General features: G+C 34.9%; 1 protein-coding gene across 1 annotated transcript; it reads right to left on the bottom strand.

Annotated features, from left to right (window-relative positions):
• Positions 1-1283: 1283 nt before the first annotated feature.
• On the bottom strand, positions 1284-20464 carry LOC111516240 (aldo-keto reductase Mvan_2161). Its single transcript, XM_074178890.1, has 6 exons — positions 20268-20464; positions 12167-12247; positions 12002-12109; positions 11603-11883; positions 3996-4163; positions 1284-1528 (listed from the first exon to the last, which is right to left on the bottom strand). Exons 1-6 carry the CDS (start codon positions 20419-20421, stop codon positions 1355-1357), a joined length of 966 nt encoding a protein of 321 aa, XP_074034991.1. The 5' UTR covers positions 20422-20464; the 3' UTR covers positions 1284-1354.
• Between the last annotated feature and the right edge of the window lie 385 nt (positions 20465-20849).

The following is a 20849-nucleotide window of genomic DNA, read 5'->3' as shown; positions in this document are numbered from 1 at the left end:
ACACCACCAATCCATAAATCATCATTGTTTGAGAGAAGTTTTTCCTACAATGTATCGACCACTTACAATGCTATTCCAAATGATTTTAAGAATATGAAACTCTGCTCCTTTCGAAAAAATTTGTTTGAATTTATGAAATCCTCTAATATCTAGAAAGCGGTTATTTGAATCAACACATATATCTATAGTTTCACTCAATTTTCATTAGTTATCTGCGATCTTTTGTTCTTTTCTTCTGTTTGTCCAAAAGTTGAGTGGAAGACCATCTTTGTGCAGTCCAGGTGCTCAAGATGAACTGCGCCTTTTTCAGTTTGCATAGGAAATGTTGTAGCGTATTTGATAGGTATCATTTTTTTTTTGTAATCCTGTGTTCTACTGAATACAGAATACTATTATTATTATTATATCTCAATACGGTACACATTCCTAGTAACAGTGAACCAAGAGAAAATTCAACACAAGGATTATTACCTGATTAATTACGGAAATATGTTATAAGGCTTTTTTGACCCCATATAATGATTAATTATGTTTCTTGACATCTATATCATTTCAATGACACCATTTTGCCCTTACTGTAATGGATTTGAAATAATCTTGGTACAAGGAATCCAAATATGTCATTTGCAGCACCATACGATGTTTCCATGCCGGAAGTGCCTAACTTTGCATGAAAGTTGAAATTCAAAATTTCCCCTCAACCCTCTCTGAACTCTCGCATTCTGAACGTCATTGTTATCGTCACCACACACTATGTTTTATCATTAACCATTTATCAAATCTACACCCAAATAAAATATATTTATCCAAATCTAAGACATTCACCCGAATCGAGGAACATTACACCAACGTATGAGATCTGTAAATCCTGCTTTTCAGATCACCCGCCAATTTTTTCCGCCAACCGCTCCTACGTCGCTTGTCACTTTAAGAGGAAGATCCATCTTCCTCTTGAAGATGATCACTTGGTGATCAAAACACGTGTCGAGGTGTTAAAATAACGGTTTGGTGATGGGAAACAACTCCAGTTATATTTACTTTTATTTATGGAAGAAACCTTTGTAATTTCCATTTCATTTGGAACTAATCCACTTTCGAAGGATTTGGAAGTAATATACAATAAAATTGGCGATACTGACGTTTTACCTGCTTTTACAATTTCTCCAGAAATTTCGTTAAATCTACATATTTCGTTAGGATTGAGTTGATCAATGATATACTCTATCTATTTCAGATATACAAATAGGTTCCAAAAACATAGACGAAACAATTGAAATCACTGCTTTCGATTAAGACTTTTTTTATTTTATCCAAAAAAGTATCTGCAATTGTAAGTTTTATGTATGAAAATGTTTTAAGCAACAGTGTCTGGATCCCAGTCGTATTTCTTTCTCTCAAAGTTGCTCAAAATGTTCATATCAGCTTCTGGGATATTGAAGTTGAGATCAATATTTTGTTCCATGTGTTCTTTCGAACGAGCTTTTGGAATGATGGCAACGTTTTGTTGAAGAGCCCAACGCAGTAAAATCTAGAAGAATAGAAGAACAAAATATTTCTTTAGCTCTAGTTTGAAAATTCATAACTTCAAATGGAATACGGAAATAAAAATCCTATGTTTCCTATAAAATAATTTCTGAATGCTCTCTCATAATGAAAAAGAACACACATTTTTGCCGTCCATTTGGTCTGATACTAGTGTCTGATACAATGTACCATGTAGTGATAAGGCTAGACCATATCTGTTTATATTCACCCACCTATCTTGTTTCTAGTCGTCACTAGAAAAAATGGTAGTAGCGACTGATAACATTATGTTTGCGTTTAATTTGAAACTATCGAAAATAATTCTAGTATAATAAGACCCAGTGAGAGTCAAAATTAGAAGCTCAGCGTTGAAAATAAATAAACTTCCAGCGATAATGTACAGTATTTGAAAAATGATGAGGATAAAACTATACAAATGTTTGATGCTTTGAAGTATCTCTGGGTGGTATTTACAGTAACATTTAACAAGAGTAATTTTCAGGCCTTGAGTATGTGTGGTATCTTGAACCCTATTCATTCTGCATTTAAAATAATAGTTATTTATGTATCAAGGGAATTAGGAGGGCCTTAATTACCGATGGCAAAGTTTGCGTCCCGAGGGCCTCTGGCCCGAGGGACAGCAATTGCCTGAGGTTATTAAGGCTCATTGATTCCCGTGGTACATAGATAATTTTATTTCTGACCGATTTCAATAAAATTTTGTTCATTTTTGAAACGGAAAAATGTACCAATTCATTACCTTCCCGGTATATTTGAATCAGGTACCGTTGATTGTAGTAGAGTTTTCTTGTTGCTAGGTTGTTGCTATGTTACTTGTTTATAAACAGAACTTTGTTATCAAGCTGTGTTTGCGGTGAAAACGTATTTTCTACCCCAAATATAATGGAGGATATTTTGAAAAGAGCTGAACAAGCAAGAGAATCATTAATTCCATCGAAAAGTGAAGCCGTATACCAAAAAATACAAGATATATCTGGACTGGCTGACACGGAAAAATGTTATGCCAAAAGATGTCACTGAAACTGTATTTCTGGCATATTTTCAAGAACTGGTAAGGAATTTTCTATGTTTTTCGGTAGATTTGGTAGTAATTGTGTTTATTCGTTTCAGTCAGAAACGTATAGTCCGAATTCTTTATGGACTAAATGGTCAATGCTAAAATCGATGGTGACTATACATGAGAAACGAGATAACACCAAGTTCAATGAACTACAGGCTTTTTTGAAACGGAAGAGTAAGAGTTATAAGCCGAAAAAGTCTGCTGTTTTATCTCCTAAAGATGTTATCAGATTCCTAAAGGACGCTCCTAATGCATAAGGTAATTTTTTTCCTATTTTCCTTTTTGTGTGTATTTATTTCCTTTTTTTGTTATAGGTTGTTTTGATTATGGGTTATTTTGGAGGATGCAGAAGTCAGGAACTTTTGAATATGAAGATATCGGATATAGAGGACCGGGATTCCGTTATGGTAGTGAACGTACCGGAAAGTAAAACTGGTGTATCGAAGAAATTTACAGTTGTGGATGAAAAAGAGTTCTCCGCTTTGCCTTTATTAAGGCTTTATATGTCTTTGCGTCCTAAAGGTATTGAACGATACCTACATATATACGATACGTACATCTCAGCCAATTGGAAAAAACATGTTTGGGAAAATCCCCAGCAAAATCGCAATGTATTTAGGATTGCCAAACTTATCTTCCTATACGGGACATTGCCTTCGTCGCACTTCTGCTACTGCTCTAGCCAATGCAGGAGCAACTATGACTAACTTAAAAAGACACGGAGGTTGGAAAAGTTCCACGGTGGCGGAGGGGTATTTGGAGGATAGCATCGAATTGAGAAATAAAACGGCGCGTATGTTGTCTACTTTGTCATCAGAAGAGGCAGGTACCTCGACTGTAGTGAACAGAAGCTCCAGCCATACAAAAGAAGAAATTGTTTCCAGTGGCGAAAGTAATTTTCAGGGAACATTTCAAAATTGTACATTTATTATTTGTAATGACGTGAATAAATAAAATATGGTTCAGTTTTCATTTCTATTTATTTTTACTTGTGAAAGGTAGAGGGAATTATAAAATCTATTATGTCCCAAGGGAGTTATGACCCTCTTTATTGATAGCGTAACTATGACGATATAAGCTTATAATATCCCGGTCAGAAATAAAAATATATATAACCTTTTAGTGGTAATAATGACAACTTTTCGATACACCCTTTTGTCTCTTTTACTGAGTTACTTGTTTTTTCGAAAATTTCTGTTCGAATTTAGTTTCATGCGAATAAAAAGTGATGTTTATATAATAAGTGTAATCTACTTGTAGGCTTTCATTATAACTCTGAAGACGCAGTAAATATATTCAAAAAATATTAATGAGAAGTAGACGTTTCATTGTCCAATACCCGTTATATAAATAGCAATGACAAGTGAAGTTTGCATTTATACTCACTCACCTGAGCAGGGGTTTTTCCTAATTTTTCGGCAATTTTCTTCACTTTTGGATTGCCCATTAAATCTGTATTGCCAGTTCCCCCCAAAGATGAATAAGCCTGGAGTACTATACCTTCTCGTTGACAAAATTCCAATACCTCATTCTGGTGATACTCAGGATGCCACTCAACCTACAACAAGCAAATGAAAGATTGTAAAAAAAGTCATAAGGTAACATAACTGTTTTAGAAAGTCGAAGGGATTTCATAAAGATATTTTTTCATCGCCGATGGAGAATACAAATAAAAAAAAATTAAATTTTTATACCCATATGCTTCTGATTTTTCTAATAAAATTCTTCTGAATAGAATACCTCATTACAGATGAAGTCTTTCAAAGATGGGATCACCAGGTTGATTACATCGTAAGCAAATACAAAGAAAAGAATGAGTTCAATAAAATAACAATATGTATACGACGAGAACTAAAAACCGGTTTATAGCACCTTCTGTTGCGAAATCTATAGTCGTTTAAGTTTTTGGGACCGACAATTCAATAGTTTACCACTTCATATTCAAAGTTGCAACTCATATGTGCTATTCAAACAATTAGTCTGTAAATATATATTTGAAACATCTTGTTTGTCAATTTAGATACTTTTTGGAAACAAATTGATGATATTCTTAAATATTCAGTTTTAGTTGCTAAAATAATAATAATAATAATAATAATAATAATGTTTATTGTGCAAAAACAGGTTTTATACACAAAGGGAAAAGGGTTAGCCGGAGGCTATCTTCCACCCGTCCCATAATTAGGAAAAAAAAAATAAGCATACAGTAAGAAAGACTACCTATAACAATAACAATTACAATAGACACAAAAATAATATAAAACAAACTATTATGAGATTATAAAGATAACATAAAAGATTACAATCGTTTTTGAACATCTAAGAAATTCATTTTCAAAGTACTTTTGAATTGATATATAGACAAATGCATATACGGTAATAAATTATTTAGATACTTTGGTGCAAAGTAAGAAAAACATCCCTCAAATTTGGTGGTAACATGATATGGAATGGTAAATGTATCTTTTCTTAAATTGATAGAATGATTATCAGATCGCTTACTAAGTAATCTGAACAAGTAATTAGGAGTTTTGCTTTCCAATAGTTTATATAAGAATACAGATATGAGATAACGAATTCTAAACTCAATATTCAGCTGATCTAATTTCAATAAATATGGAGTTACATGATTACGGTAGTTTATGCAGCACACAAATCTCATACAAGCATTTTGTATACGTTGAAGTTTGTGTTTATTATAGTCTGGTAAGAAGTTGTAATACACTGAGCTGCAATATTCAATATGGGGATAAATCAATGATTTTTTTTTGAGAAAGCTGGAACTTAAACTTGTATAAGGATTTCAGTTTAAAAAAACAAGTTTTGTAAATGTGTTTAACGTGCTCGTTGAACGAGAGATTGTTATCAATATATACCCCTAAATTTTTTGCTGAACTCACCCAGTCAATCGGTTCATTGTCAAGAAAAAGATGAAAATTTGTTTCAACTTCATTTCTTTGTAGATCAGATCCCAAACATAGGGCTACTGTTTTATTTGGATTAATTCGAAGGCCATGATTTTTGGAAAATCGAAATGTATTTTCTAAATCCAAGTTCATCCTGGTGATAGCATGGTAAATATTATTAGATTGACTTGACAGATATAATTGAAAATCATCAGCATATAAATGTACGTCGCACTGGGATAACGTGGCAGGAAAGTCAAAAATGAAAAGAGAGAACAATGAATGCAATGCTACCTTGTGGTACACCAGAAGAAGTTTCCTGAAGAGATGAGCATAATTGACCATTATCCAGTATAACCCGTTGAGCCCTTCCTGTGAGATAGCTTCTCACCCAATCTAAAGAACTGCATTCAAACCCAATGTATTTTAGTTTACTCAGCAATAGTTTGAAGTTTACCAGATCGAATGCTTTGCTTTGATCAAGCATAACTAAAAATGAAACCATCGATTTGTCCCGAGAAGTAGTGATATCATTGATAACCTTCAACAGAGCAGTGTTGGTACCGTGTTTCTGTCGGAATCCAGATTGCACTTCTGGAAGTATGTTAGCTGTATCCAAGTATACTTTGATTTGTTGTGTTATTATTTTTTCAAAAATTTTTGAGAATGCTGGTAAAATACTTATTGGACGTAACTCGTTGAAACAGGTGGGTGTAGGTATTTTGGAAGTGGGTAAAATATTAGCAATTTTCCAAAGATCAGGAAAAATGCCTTGCCTCAGAGACTCATTAAAAATATGTTTTACTTCATCTATGCAATGTGGAATAATGAATGAAATCATTTTAATATTGATATTATCGATACCGAAAGCATTTGATTTTATTTTATTGATAGCTTCAAAGATATCCTTATTGGATATTTCCATAAACGAGAAACTTGCATTGACATTGAATCTGTTATTACTATAGAATAATAAAGTATCACTGTTAATTGTAGAATTTCCAGTGACATTAAGAAAAAAGTTATTGATTTCTTCTGGATTACGCAGTTCTTGCGGTAGTCTGTTGATTTGTGAAGAACTCTTTGTATTCACACCCCAATATGACAAATTTTTCCAAATTGCTTTAGAGTTTTTTTTATTTTTGTTTAAAATATATTGCATATATGCTGTTTTTTCACGTTTCAGAGCGTCATTAACGTAATTCCGTAGGGTTACATAATACTTCCTAGAAGCCGGTGTTCTCAAAGTTTTATATATAGTACATGTATACATTTCAATTTATTTTATAATTGCATACCAGTATTTTGTGTACCGCTCGTTGTATGTATTTTGATCGAATAAATATTATTTTTTCAACCGTAGTTTGCGCTGGTCAGGCCCTATCCTCCGAAGCCCCGATATATTCGGGAGGGCGCGCCAGCATTATCAACCAATGACCACCTCCCACACCGTGTGGTAAGTGATCATTACGCCCGAGAATCATGTGCCTTGAGCAAGCGCAGTGAGCCAAGAATGACAGCCTTCTGCATCTGTCCGACTAAGATCTCTGCCTTAGTTCGGCAAGCCCGTATGATTTTGGACATGCTGATAGCAAGTGCATTAGGATTTCGGGCGCCTCGCAGCAGGCCCTGTACCTTGTGTCAGGAACCTTTATACCCTTCACGCGACTGCGGTGGCCGTACACGAGCCACATTGCGGTCGGATCGACCACACAATTGCAATCGCGTTCCAGCGAACTCAAGCCGCCATTAAGAAATACTGTACTACACATATACGGGCGTTCACAAACGTCAAAACGGGCGTCTGCAGTCAACTTGCTGCTAATCTCTGCCGAGATGCAATCGCGGCATCCGCCGTACACTAACCACAAACTTACAGTCGTACCCAATCGCGTACACCGTCGTGTACTTTTTCTCATATTGCTCTCACAGCGTTCAATTTTTCATTTCAAAATTCAAATTAATTCATTAAAAGAACTAATGGACATACTGAAGTAATTAAAACTTTTTTTTTCGTCATGCCGTAGTTTACCGGTTGTTGCTTGTATGTTATTTCATTGTAATTTCAGTTTTTTGCTTAATAAAATTGTTTTTTCTGCTAATCTTTCTAATTTCTTCACATATTCTGTCAGGGATTTCAAATCAATTTATATCATATTAGACAATGGAAGCCCAAACTGATGAAATGCACCACGAAACATTGTCAACTACCTTCAAACAAAATATAAAAATTTCCTTCCCGTTGTCGCACAACCAGAAGTGGATGTACCCAAAACGATCGTACCTTTCTACATCTTCTCCTTCTCCTCAAAATAAGAAGTAGTAGTGCTTCTTCTTCGAAATCCATTTTGAAACTGGCACTAAACTCTGACACCACAAAATCTAGACGTCAGTTGGCTCAACTGCAAATACGGTTTATATGACCGCAAGCCATGATGAACCCCTCAGTTTCCGACTTCAACCCACTCGACCTGAAGAAAGCGAAAGTCAGGCGCTTTGATAAGCCAAGGTCTCCAATGTTATTGAAGAAGACCCCCATGCGATGGCTTATCCTTGTGTTTCCGCAGAAGTGAAGTGATCTCTGCGGATTTTACATGAGCTTTTTGCTGAACGGGTTCGAACTCGATGACAGAGTTGTGGTTTAGTTGTGATTCAGTATCGTAAATTAAACCGAGTTCATCAGCTGCTCTGGCAGCTGCCCTGGAGAGAAATGATCCAATACCTGCTCTCTCATGGTCACCGACCATGCAGTGAAGGGGATCCGAACTCCTGACGACTTTACAGGCTATATCTAGTACCATTCTGTCATGAAGACACTTCAAACTCAAAAGTCCACGCCTTCCTGGTGTCGAGAGAAGTACAACCGTGGAACAGATGATTTGGGATGCAAACTCCTATAGAGAAGCATCATTTTTTGAGCCTTTACGTTGAGTTGATACAGCTTCTCCCGAATCCACTTCACTACTCCAAACGAGTAGAGTAAGATTGGAACGGCAAGCATATTTTTTGCAGCAACTTTGTTCTTCCCCGACAGTTCAAATGATTAGATCTGTCGAAGTTTGTGCTGACACTATTATTATATTATAATATCAATATCATTATTATTATCATCATTGAAGTATCGCCTTGATTAGTAAAATGTATATCAAACAGTATGATCTTTCTCTTGAAGATGATGACTCGGTGATCGAAACACGTGTCGAGGTGTAAAAATAACGGTTTGGTGTTGGAAAAAAATTCCGGTAATATTTATTACTACACCAAAGGTTCCAAACAGTACATGACAAGCTTTCCGATTACCAAATTATATATTCAAACATTAAAATGGATATCGTGAGCTATACCTATATGATAAACATAAGCTATCGCAGATTTCAGTGTAGACCTATAAAAGAAGAACAGTATTCAATGAAGTGTTTTGTTGAATCTAGAAGGGATTAGGCAGCGATATCGAAAAGGTGTGTTAGTTCATCAACTGTAAACATCAAATCCGGTGTCCCACTATACTATATTAGGTACTATATTAGGACCACTTCTTCATGTATCTAAATAATCCTGAAATCTGTTGAACCTTGCACTGCTCACTGCTATGTTGGCGATACACAAGGTGGAAACGGCCTGTTATTTCATTAATTAAGATCTTCACAACTTCATACAAAAAGCATCAAAGCATTATCATCAGATGAATTCTAGTAAATCTAACATGATGTTTAAACCAAAAAAATAATTTACCGTTATCTCGAATTATCAAAAGTACTATCGATAGTGACCAATTAGCTCTTGTAGAACACACAAAAAACTTTGGTGTGGAGACTGTAATGTAAGATTCGAAAAACACATAAATGAACTTGACCCTAAAAATATTATACTGAGCTGGGCATTTCTCAACGATAGATATAAAACTACTTCTGTGTGACTCGTTAGTATGGCTCATTTTCATTAACACGATTTTATTAGCTCCACCTGTATGTATGTATGCATGTATGTATGTTTGTAACTCTCAAGCTTGGGATCTGTATTTGACAGAATTATCGGCCATATTGCTTGATCTATTCGAGGGCAGATGGCGCTGTACGCAACCACCTTGATATAATTCGAAGTCACTTTACATGTATTTCTTCATTTGAAAAACGTTTTTTTTTATTAACACGCGCCTGCTGCCTTGGGCTTGGTAGCTGATTTTCAGGCTCCCTCTCCGGAATCGAAAAATATCAATGGTCATTTGTCTACACAATATACCCAAAGTTTAGATAAAATAAATATAGTTTAAAAATACTCAAAAACACGCTTTTATAGCATACGAAATCAAAAAATGAGAAATAGATATAGTTTGAAAAACTAAAGGACATGCTTCAAAGAACATCGAACTAAAAAATTCAAAATATTTTTCTTTTAAATAAGCTTAAAACAATAACGAACAGAAAATACTAGTATGATCGTGAAAAAAGCGTGGGCGCTTTGTGCCATATTTTTTGTATATCAAGCGCCCGGCACTTTTTTCACAATAATACTAGTATTTTCCGTTCGTTATTGTTTCAAGCTCATTTACAAAATTTATATTATAAATATTTACAAAAAATATTTACAACTTTTTAGTTCGATGTGCTTTGAAAGCGTGATTTTTAAACTATATTTATTAATTTTGTCAACTGCGTTCACGGTCCTATATATGGTGTGGCAGGTTGGCTGTCTTTGTTCATCTTCCACTGCCTGAATCACTGTGCATACTGTTTTTGGCGAGTCCATTGGCTTGAGATGCGGGAGTTGAGCAAACCGGCCATCGGATACCTGCTTCCACGTAGCCCCGCTGGATACTGGAATAACAGAATCACTTGTGTGACAGAGTAAACTCAAAAATTCTTTTTGACGCTGAGTCTACAGAGGAGATGGATGTCGAGATTACGACTCCAACTGACCTCACTGTAAATTTAGATTGGGAGCAAGAGCATTTCAATTCTCCAACTCCTGATCCAATAATTGAAACTAAAAAAAAAGTTTGGTGGTGCAGCCAGGAAATGACTCAGTCGTCTCGTCAAGAGCGGGGTGCCTTATATATGAAACTGCCTTGCACCAAATTTTCGAGCGGCATACGCAGAATCTGTCTCAGGTGGAGGAACAAACACCCCATAAACAGGTTAGCAAACGTATGCGCTCAAGTGATGATTCTTCAAAACCAGAGATGAAAAAGCCTTGCACGGTTGAATCTAAGGCATCGTCAGGTGGAGCTGACGTGCAAAAACCCTCATATGGGAAGGTTATCGCAGGTATCAAGGTGGGAATCTTGCACCTTGACTATCCGACTACCTCATTAACGATGGAACAGCAGAGCATATACTTTGTGCCTGCCCCGCTGGGAACCAAATCAGGTTTTTAGAGTTTGGCACAGCCGTACTCTCACCATCTGACTAGAAAGACCACTCATCATACAAACCTATCGGCTTCATTAAGAAGCTGGGTTTATTTGGTCAGTGTGAATAAGTGTGAGCCACAATAAATCCTTGCGGCTTGCGGTGGAGGGTCGAATAGACCCACTCATTTTGGACCTAAGCCAACACAACCTATATAAGGTGTTCGTAGACAGGAAAGTATTTTAAATGAAGTAATTACTGCTGGATGGTTGTAAATTCATGCTGCTTGTTTGTTCCACAAAATGCCAAACAACTTTCCTACTTGCATCATAACATCACATTTTGCTCTGATATTGATGATGTAAATGTAAGATTCACAGGTACGATAACGAAATCAAACTTCAAAACTGGAATTTTCAAACGTTGTTTTCCACATCAAATATGCACCTCTGGAACTTGAATGTCTATCGTTCACAAAATTCAAATTAAAATACAAGAAATATCTTTTTGACCAATCTTAACGTTTTTGTGTTTTTTCCGTTGACCTTTTTTCTATATGAACTTGAAACATTCATTCATGGAAGCATGTGTAATAATACTAATGACAAGGTTGATACAGTTATATTTCTGGGGTTGAATGGATAAAACATTTTAGTGGAGGTCTTGTCTCCGAATGAAAAAAACTCCACTCTTCCTTCTGTTCATTAGCTCATGGTCTAATAATAAAAACGGTTACGCTTTACCTGATTCAGTGCTGGCCTTATCCCATGATTATTCTTCAATAAAGCAGTTAAATGCCTGATGTTGTAGTTGGATACTCCAATGTTTCTAGTTAAACCATCTTTCTTGCCTCTAACTAGCTGTTGCCAACCGTCGTCACGTGATTTTTTCACTTCACTTCTCGTTAAATTTTCTCCATCAACCCCAGGCCAATGTAACAGATATAAATCGATATATTCACAATCCAAATATCTCAAGGATTGTTGTAGTCCTTCGTATGCCTTTTCTCCCCTGTTGCTGGGGTCTAATAATAATAATAATAATAATAATGTTTATTTGCATAATAAAATAATACAAAATAATAAAATAATACAAAAAAAAATGGATAACCGAAAAACTATTATTATTTCAACAGGACTTACGCAATTTTGTTGTGATAAAAATGTCGCTTCTGGTGAGGTTATATTTAGGAAGAAGTACTTTAAGAGCCTTTCCAATAGCTTCCTCATTTTCATAGTAAGCTGCAGTATCTGAAAAGAATAAGGCAATACAATAACGGCATGGATATCTTGTCTCTTTACACTCACCTATAAGTCTGTATCCAACAGACAGAGCAGTATCGAGTATATTATGAACTAATTCGGTATCTTCAATTAGGAAAGTTCCAACTGAAAAATTGTTTATGTTGTAAGAAAGAGGATGATATATGCAAAGTACAGCCCTTGCATTTATGGGTAACACTCAACAATTTTGAAATAATTGGGGAATTGGATAAGTATATAACATAAAAAAATAAGAATGGAATAATTAATTGTTATCATACGCGTTAGAAGGACCAATTTTCGCGAGGACAAATGGGATCAGTTCTGACATTGTTTTGACGATTATTTCAAAGTTCAATATTTATAGTTCGTTCAGTATTGTCTGAGAGTAAAAGAATTTCAAGAATGCAAACATGTCGCTACATCAAAGAAAGCAACATAGTCGTCTCAAGCAAATAGCACTGCAACTCACCCACGAAATCATTGAGATATGTTTACCCTCTATATCCAAAGTTTACCGAATACTATAAGTTGGTTCACTCCAAGGAATTCGTTTGTCGGTACGGCTCAGGATTGCATTTTTTGCGATTTCCATAAATCATATCGCCGACAGACGATGTCTGGAAGCCGCCGGCCGCATGACAGTTATACGAGGGCAGTTCCTATTCGCGATATCTACAGGGGACGTTCCGAAGTTGAAACTTCGCTTGCTCGGTTGTATCAGACAGATAAACAAAGATACGAAAGAAGTTGTTTGTCGATCAACTTCTATATAATACAATTATATAATGTTATATGTTTATAAATGATTTAAAATATTCAATTTTACATTGCATGATTTATGTTTCCTAACAATCTTCATGTCCTGGTTCATGAATTTTAAAGTAAAGTATATCCGAACTCTTGTATATAAAGATATATAATAATCGAAGAGGAATTTTTGACATGGATGTGAGAAAAGAATTTTCGAATATTTTGTTTTCAAATACTGTCCAATTCCCTTCTCACTGCCGATTTTATCAAAATTTTCAATGAATATGTTTTCCATCTCTATTACATGGTCAACAATATCTCTTGATGGGAACTTGGGAAGCCAACGTGACTTTCATTTTTTGAAAATTATTTCGATAAATGTGGTCATTATTAAGTTTAAGAGCCAATTTATATTGTTTAGTTCTATCATAATTATACATTGTTTCTATGTAATGTTTTCTTGTTTCTCCACCCTGAAGTAAAAACTGATAGGAAAACAAATTGTTTCGTGTCGACTTCAGCAAGTGCGGGATATCAAACAAATATACAAGTTTATGATCGTCTATCAGAAATATGGGATTTTCGTCTGTAACATTCAAAGTTTTCACCAACTTCTGAAAATTTGAACCCTGATCGGAAACCACCCCCATGACATTTAGGCCTATACTTTTGCATCTTCGTACCGTTTTGAACAAAATATCTTTCAAATCATCAGAAGTTGCTGATGTCTTATAGAAAAAGTATGCAAGTGGTATTTTCCAATTGCTTGCCAAACCTCTGACCATTACTGTTAGAGCACTACTTGCTATGTCAGTAGAGGTCCCATTCAAACTTGTTTGGAAACCTACTATTTTGTCTCTGGAAATATCATAATAAAGATGAGATTTCAAAGATATTTCGTCTAGGCATAAAATACAATATCTTTCTTTCTCCTTCATGAGCCCAATCCTGAATTCAATAACACGAAAAATAAAATCGTTGAAGCCTGGTTCAACAATCCAATTTTTCGTGAAACGATGAAGTGTACTTTTTGACGGTAATCTACAAATTGTTGAAAATTTTTTGTATGCTTTCGGACCAAGAAAATAAAGAGTCAATGCAAACTGTTTGAATTCGTCACTATACCTGGACCCTTTTGGTGCTTTATTTATCAAAGAAAGCTGTGCTTTCAAGAGCTTACAATATTGCTCAGGATATTTTCGATCCAGAAACTTGAAAACATCATCCAGAGTAATTCCGGTTTCGTCCAGTGCTCTTTTTGATGTTGAAGCTACTGTTTTCTCTAGTGATACAATTTTTTTTCGTAATGCCACTTTTCTTGGAGTTCCCGAAGAGAGTTTAGCAGATGTTTGGCTGCATTCATCTAAAAGAAAGATGTACGTACTTTCAATAATTGTTTTCTTGTCATCGTTTTTTTTCCGAAGCATATAAAAATAGATCAGGTGAGTATATAATATAACGAAAAGATATTTCACCTCGTGATCCTAATTGATCCGTTTGAACCTGAGCATCAATGTAAATAAAATCCTTGCTAGTACCGGCAATGGCATCATCATCTGGAAGGTTTAAACAACAAAATTGATATTGTAAATTTCATATGTTAAAAAGTGGAATAAGATTTTTTCATCATTTGAATCTATAAACTTCACTGAACCAACCTTTCTGAGAACCATCTTGAGGCAGACGCAATGAAGGAACATCATAGCTATGAATACGAGAATTCACAATATCATCGGCTCTAAAATGTAAGCTGCAAATTTTAATTCTATTGTGACTCTGCTCTGGGGTAAGAGTAGCATATCTATGATTCCCAATGAAGCCTAATACATTTTTCCAACGTTGACACCTAAAAAAAAATTCAAGTATATCAATCGATAAACTGAACATTTTGAAAAAAGATTGAAATGAGTTTGGATTGGCAAATGCCGGCGGTATATTTCGTTATGAATAATTTTATACAACAAAACCATGAAAGGTATAGATAGGTAAAATAAAAATTAATGGTGAATATATTGAATGCATACCTTTCACTGTACTTTGGGCAGCGGAAAAACGAAATACCTGGGCTTCCCACCGTACTCAGACAACCATCCACTGAGCAATACGTCGACATTTTCACAAAATAAATATTTCGAACTCCGAACGAACACAACACTATCACAATACCAAAGTTTACCGACTCTGTAGTCTTTGACAATACCAAACAATACGGACAACCTTTATATCTCGTGTGCCGACGAGAACTGGTAACTTCAAGCGACACACTGTACTACCTCGGCTGGTAATTACCCGCTGTCGCTAGCGGGCGGCGAGATTTCTCAGATGTCGAAAAATGAGCGAGTGACACGTCTTATAGTATTCTGTAGTCTTTGCTATATCCCTTGAGAACGCCGCTAACGAGCCATTAAAATAGAGATATGCGACAAAGAATGCGATGACACCGACAAAGAATGCGAAAATACCGCAAAAAGAACCGCTCGATGTTTTTTCTGATATAACGTTTAAGATAATATTAATAGGCGTCGGACGGGGAATATAAATTTGCCATTCATATACTCTGTATGATGAGAAGATAATTGAAATACGGCGAAAACTAATTTTGTTTAAATATTTAATTTTGGGAAGGACAATTTATATTTGAAATAGTTTTTTATCATTTAGAATTGTTACCTTCTACAGATCTATAAAATAATCAGAATAAATACAAATCTAGAGGGCAAAAAGTCACTGCATTTGATAAATTAGCTTTTTGTAAAAAATCAAATTTGTCATTAACTTGAATTCAAAAAAATTTGCATATTAAAAGAAATATGTATCATCTGGTGACGTTTTAAAGAATCTATCCATTATCTCTATCCATTATCCAACCTATTAAATCAAAACATTATAATTTGTAGTTATGATTCGTCTTTTGATATAAATAAATTTGATATTATTATTATCATTGACACTGATAATATCAAATTGATCGTCGGATGATAATGAAGATTGATAAAGTATTCGAAAAACATCACCAGATAAGTATACAAATAAAATAGTTTTCCGTAGTTAGAAATTTGAACATCTGATTTCGAGTTGAACCGCATTCAAAATTTTGCGTTGTTCGACGTTTCGGCTTCGACTTTGTTATTTTCAGGAAGTATAAAAGTTAAAACTTTATATATACTTGTTGTTTTGGAAATGGAGTTTAATATTCCTTATTGGATTTTATGATTGATTCAGAAACAATTTTATAGATTTAATGGATATACTTACTTCGAATAAGACATTGCGATAATTTTGATTTGAAAAAAGTCTACAGGGATTTGTTGAGTGATTCTTCACTGGATGAATAAGTTTCATTAGGATTGATAACAATTTGAATAATTTTTTCTGATAATGAGTCTATGCGATCACCCAGATCCCACATCTTTACTTCGATTCTAATTGTTTTGTGGATACATGTTTCCCAAGCTTTTTGATCCACTGTCTCCAGAGCACTGTGAAGGTATTTCTTCACTTCACACAGCTTGAAGGTCTTATTATTTCTTGCGATGAATCCTTCAACTTGAGCCCAAACCAACTCTATTGGATTCAATTCACAGTGATAAGGCGGTAACCGAAGAACAGACATTCCTTTAGTCTTCGCTATCTCATTGGTGACATACCTGACGAATTTTGACTTATGACGTTTAGCCAAGTTGAGGAGCTCCACTTTAAACATGGTCAATTCAAAAGGAATACCTTTCATTTGTAACCAATATCTGCTTTCTTCCAACACGACGTCGGCAGCTTCACGACTCGTCTACTGTGGTAACTTGCGTTATCCATTACTATTACGGATCCCTGCGGAAGTTTTACAAGTATGTTTTTGAACAATTCTTTGAATACTGTGGCATCAATTTCTTGATGATAATCCCCATTTTTCTTCGATTCAATCACCATCAATCCATCTTTCACGAATCCTTCACTGCTGCCTATGTGAGTGATGATAAGACGACGACCTTTTTCAACTGGAATTTTGAAATCAGTGGACCAACCTTTCATTAAGGCTTGTCTTCCACTTTTGATATTCTGATCTTGCCAAACCTTCGAGACGGTATGACCCTCATTGACCCATGTTTCATCCAAATAAAAATTAGATTTATCTAGTGCTCTGATGGCTTTCTTTATTTTCCTTGAATAGTTTCTTCTATCTTGTTTTCCAAAAGTGGAATTCAGCTCATGTAATTAATATCTTCCATAATCGAGTTCTTAATTCTGAAAATTGTCGATCTATTGACATGCGGTCATACTCGCGCATTTTTGCAACTTATTAATATTTCCAAATCAGCCTGGAAGTATTCATTGAGGAAATGAAATGAATTGTGATGTAACAGTTTTTTAACATTTTTTTTGAAGGAATGCAGGTTTGATAACTATTTAAGAGAGAAAGATAGTTTGTTGTATAACTTGATGGGCATAATTAGAGGGCCGTTTGCTGCTTTCGTCAATTTATGGTGGGGAACAATAAAATTATAGTTAGATCTTAACGTATATCCTGTGGCGAGCCGAAAATTATCTCTTGATTCAAATTTGTCGAGATGAGTTTTGACAAAACAACACAGTTGAATATATATATAGTGAAATAATAGTTAGAATATCCAAATCGGTAAACAGCTCCCCACATGAGTCATCATATTTTTTGAAACACATTGTTCTCACTATTTTTTTTGGCTATTAGTAATTCGTTTATTCTTGTACAGTTACCAAAGTTGATCAGACAATAACTGAATGAAGATTGAATATAAGCATAGTAATAGCTATTCAATATATTCAATGGAACAAAATTACGGAGATAACGAATTACAAAATAATGTTTCGACATTTCACTCAAAATATAATCAATGTGCTTGTTCCAAGAGAGTTGAGCATCAATTCAAACCTAAAAATTTTACAGATGAGGTTTGTTTATTGACTTGCCATTTATTTTGACCAGAACACTGCGATAATTCTCATGTAGTGAAAAGACGATTGTATTAGTTTTTGAGCTGTTCAGAATGATACCATTTTGAGAACAATATTTTCGCATATTAGCAACTGCTTGATTGGCCTGACTCGACAATCCCTCATAATCTGAAGACAGAGTGAACAAAGAATCGTCGGCAAATTGCACTGTACAATGTTGACGATTACTGTTGTTGAGGTCATGTACGAATTAAAGGAAGAGAATAGGTCCTAGGACGCTACCCTGGGGAACACCGGTGGGAACGACACAAGTTCTACAGTGGAAAGTCCCAGCCTCCAGTTTAACTCTCACAGTTTGCGTTCTGCAATCCAGATAAGATCTCAACCAATCCAGAGATGAGCCACGAATTCCTAGACAAAACAGCTTGCTCAAAAGTAACTCGTGATCAACAGTGTTGAAAGCTCGTGACAAGTCGAATAGAACACTTATCGTTTTTTCACCTCTATCGAGATTAGAAATGACTTCATTGACTAAAGTGACCGTGACATTATGAGTGGACTTGCCGATTTGAAAGCCATATTGACAGTCTGGGATGATTTTATACTTCTTGATAAGTTTTCTCGAATATTTTGGAAAATGCAGATAGTAACGCAATTCCTCTGTAATTGTAAACCGAGTGCTTGTCAAGTTGTCAGAGTTTTGCCCCTCGATTCATGGGTCATACGTATCAAGACGCCCAGGAGTTCCTTCGTTATCTTTCAGAAGGTTTACATGATGACGTCAATAGAATTATTGAGACACCTAAACCGACCTTAACGGAGATTAACGAAAAATTGAGCGACAGCGAAAAAGCACAAGAGTCGTGGCTGATTTATTTGAGTACATATAACTCTAAGATTGAAGATAATTTTGTTAGTCATTTAAAATCCATGATGAAGTGCACACATTGTTGACACTCATCTATAACCTTCGATCCTGTCTGGGATTTGTCACTCTTCATACCACAAAGAACTGGCCAATTGAGTTTATCACAGTGCTTGGATTTCTTCACAAGAGAGGAAACTTCGGATGGACATGAAAAACCGACATGTTCAAGTTGCAAGAAAAGAAAAAAATGCACAAAATCTCTATCGATCCATAAGTTTCCCAGTATTTTAGTCATTCGTCTCGAAAGATTTAGGGGCATGTTAAATGTTGCCATCGAATTTTCTCTAGGTGGATTAGATATGATCAATTATGCAGCAGGTAATGTGACTCCTTGTCTCTATAACCTATATGCCCTTTCGAATCACAGTGGGTCTACCTACAGCGGACATTATACAGCATTCTGCAGACATCCTTATACTGGCACGTGGCACGAATACAATGATTCACAATTGTCACCAATTTCACCAAAATCGCTTGTGAGTGGAGATGCATACATCCTTTTCTATGAAAAGGAGGAAACGATTTCGCACCTTTGAGCGTTTTGAAAAGTTATTTTTGAACTGTTGATTTTGATGTTATAATTGACTGATAAAATAAAATGTTTAGGACTTCAAAAAAAAATTCTAGTGAAAAGATATGTCAAAATGTGTTTTTATAGAAATATTCAATTTATCTATTTCATTATGAAAACAGGACAGTTGTACAAAAAACTTTGTATGATATTTGTGTTAAAAGTAAGTATTATTTTGTTAGTGAAACTTTTTCACCCACAAAATAAAACCTTACTCTTACCACTTATATCATAAATAGCTATATCCTATTCAGTTTGTAATTCAAACAGTCGTAATGGAATTGAGTCAGCAATAGGAATCTCCTTTGAATTGAAAGGGTATAGTTTCAGGAGAGATTGATTTTTGAGAAATCCAAAACCTTTCTTTGTCAGAACTTGATCTCTCTTAAAAATATTTCAATTTAAAATTTAATATCATTTGACAAACTCCAATAGTGCAAGCTCAAATGGTATAAACCGTTATATCAAATTTTGTATGCAACAATTACTTAGACATTTGTTCATAAACATGAAAATATTTGAGCATGAAACGAAACAACTTACATTTCCTTTCAAATTTTCAACATTTCAACGTTAAAAATTATTTAGGAAACGACTTCATTGTCAACAGAGTATTTTTTTAACTCAATAATGAATGATGAGTCCCATCAAAATATTTACTTTCATTCTCAAGATTAAGCAGGTATTCGCATATTAGATTGGTTTGAGAAATAACACAAAGAGAAAGAAATGAGGAAAAAATCGAAATCAAAATCTTATTGAAAAACAAATACGAAAATCTTTTGTTTGACTAAGGTTGACATGAAAAACTATTCAATACTTTCTCCAACGATGAAAACGCATACTTATATCGATTTTTTTCAATTCTGCCGGTAGTTGTATACCTATTTCAAGTCCTGATATTGTCACAGTTCAAAAGTTACCCACAAAATATTGAAGTACCACTTTGTAAAGAAAAAATATCTCACATCCTACAGCAGGTATGGAATCGCCAGAATTCAGCTGGAACTTCATATTTTTTGTCGAAACCCTCGTTTCTTGAAACGACACTCCGAAAAGCGATGAACAAATCAACAGAAAGTACGTAGAAAAATTTGGCGAGTGTATTGAAAACGCCATCATCGTTAATATGTTAGCACTTCTCTACACTATGTAGAAGTACTGAGTTGAATTCATATTCCGACCAATATATTTTGAAGGTCAACACGTTTATTGACTTTATTGATTTGAGAATAGAAATAATTTCATTCACGCGGTTTGCATTAGGCAGTTTTTGAGTTATTTGATTTCAAGATTATCATGTGAAATTCAATTTTTAGATTTCCTGTTTGATCATATTCCGAAAGACTTGGTAAAAATGCAAAGTGGCTCACTAAGAAATTTGAAAACTTGTCTATTGCGGAACCAAGTTTTAGTATAAAAAACTCTTTAAAGTTCATACAACATACAAAAAACATGGTTCTGCAAGAAGGTGAGATTTTGGTTTCTTTTGATGTTAGTTTCTTATCTCCTAGTGTCCCAATTCCACAGACCTTGCAATACCTCAGGGA

The sequence above is a fragment of the Leptinotarsa decemlineata genome, unplaced genomic scaffold (genome assembly GCF_025532065.1).
Source record: "Leptinotarsa decemlineata unplaced genomic scaffold, Ldec_3_MD MMD2_tig00004307_RagTag_RagTag, whole genome shotgun sequence".
NCBI lineage: Eukaryota > Metazoa > Arthropoda > Insecta > Coleoptera > Chrysomelidae > Leptinotarsa > Leptinotarsa decemlineata.
The sequence above is the reverse complement of the archived record's forward strand: the minus strand, read 5'-3'. Positions and strand labels throughout refer to the sequence as shown.

Excerpts from the sequence above, each read along its gene's own strand:
- LOC111516240 (XM_074178890.1), bottom strand. The coding sequence starts at position 20,421 with ATGATGGCGTTTTCAATACACTCGCCAAATTTTTCTACGTACTTTCTG. Across the intron at positions 4,164-11,602 it reads TAAGGCCAGCACTGAATCAG|GTTGAGTGGCATCCTGAGTA; the intron begins GTAAAGCGTAAC and ends TGCTTGTTGTAG. Across the intron at positions 1,529-3,995 it reads TAGGAAAAACCCCTGCTCAG|ATTTTACTGCGTTGGGCTCT; the intron begins GTGAGTGAGTAT and ends CTATTCTTCTAG.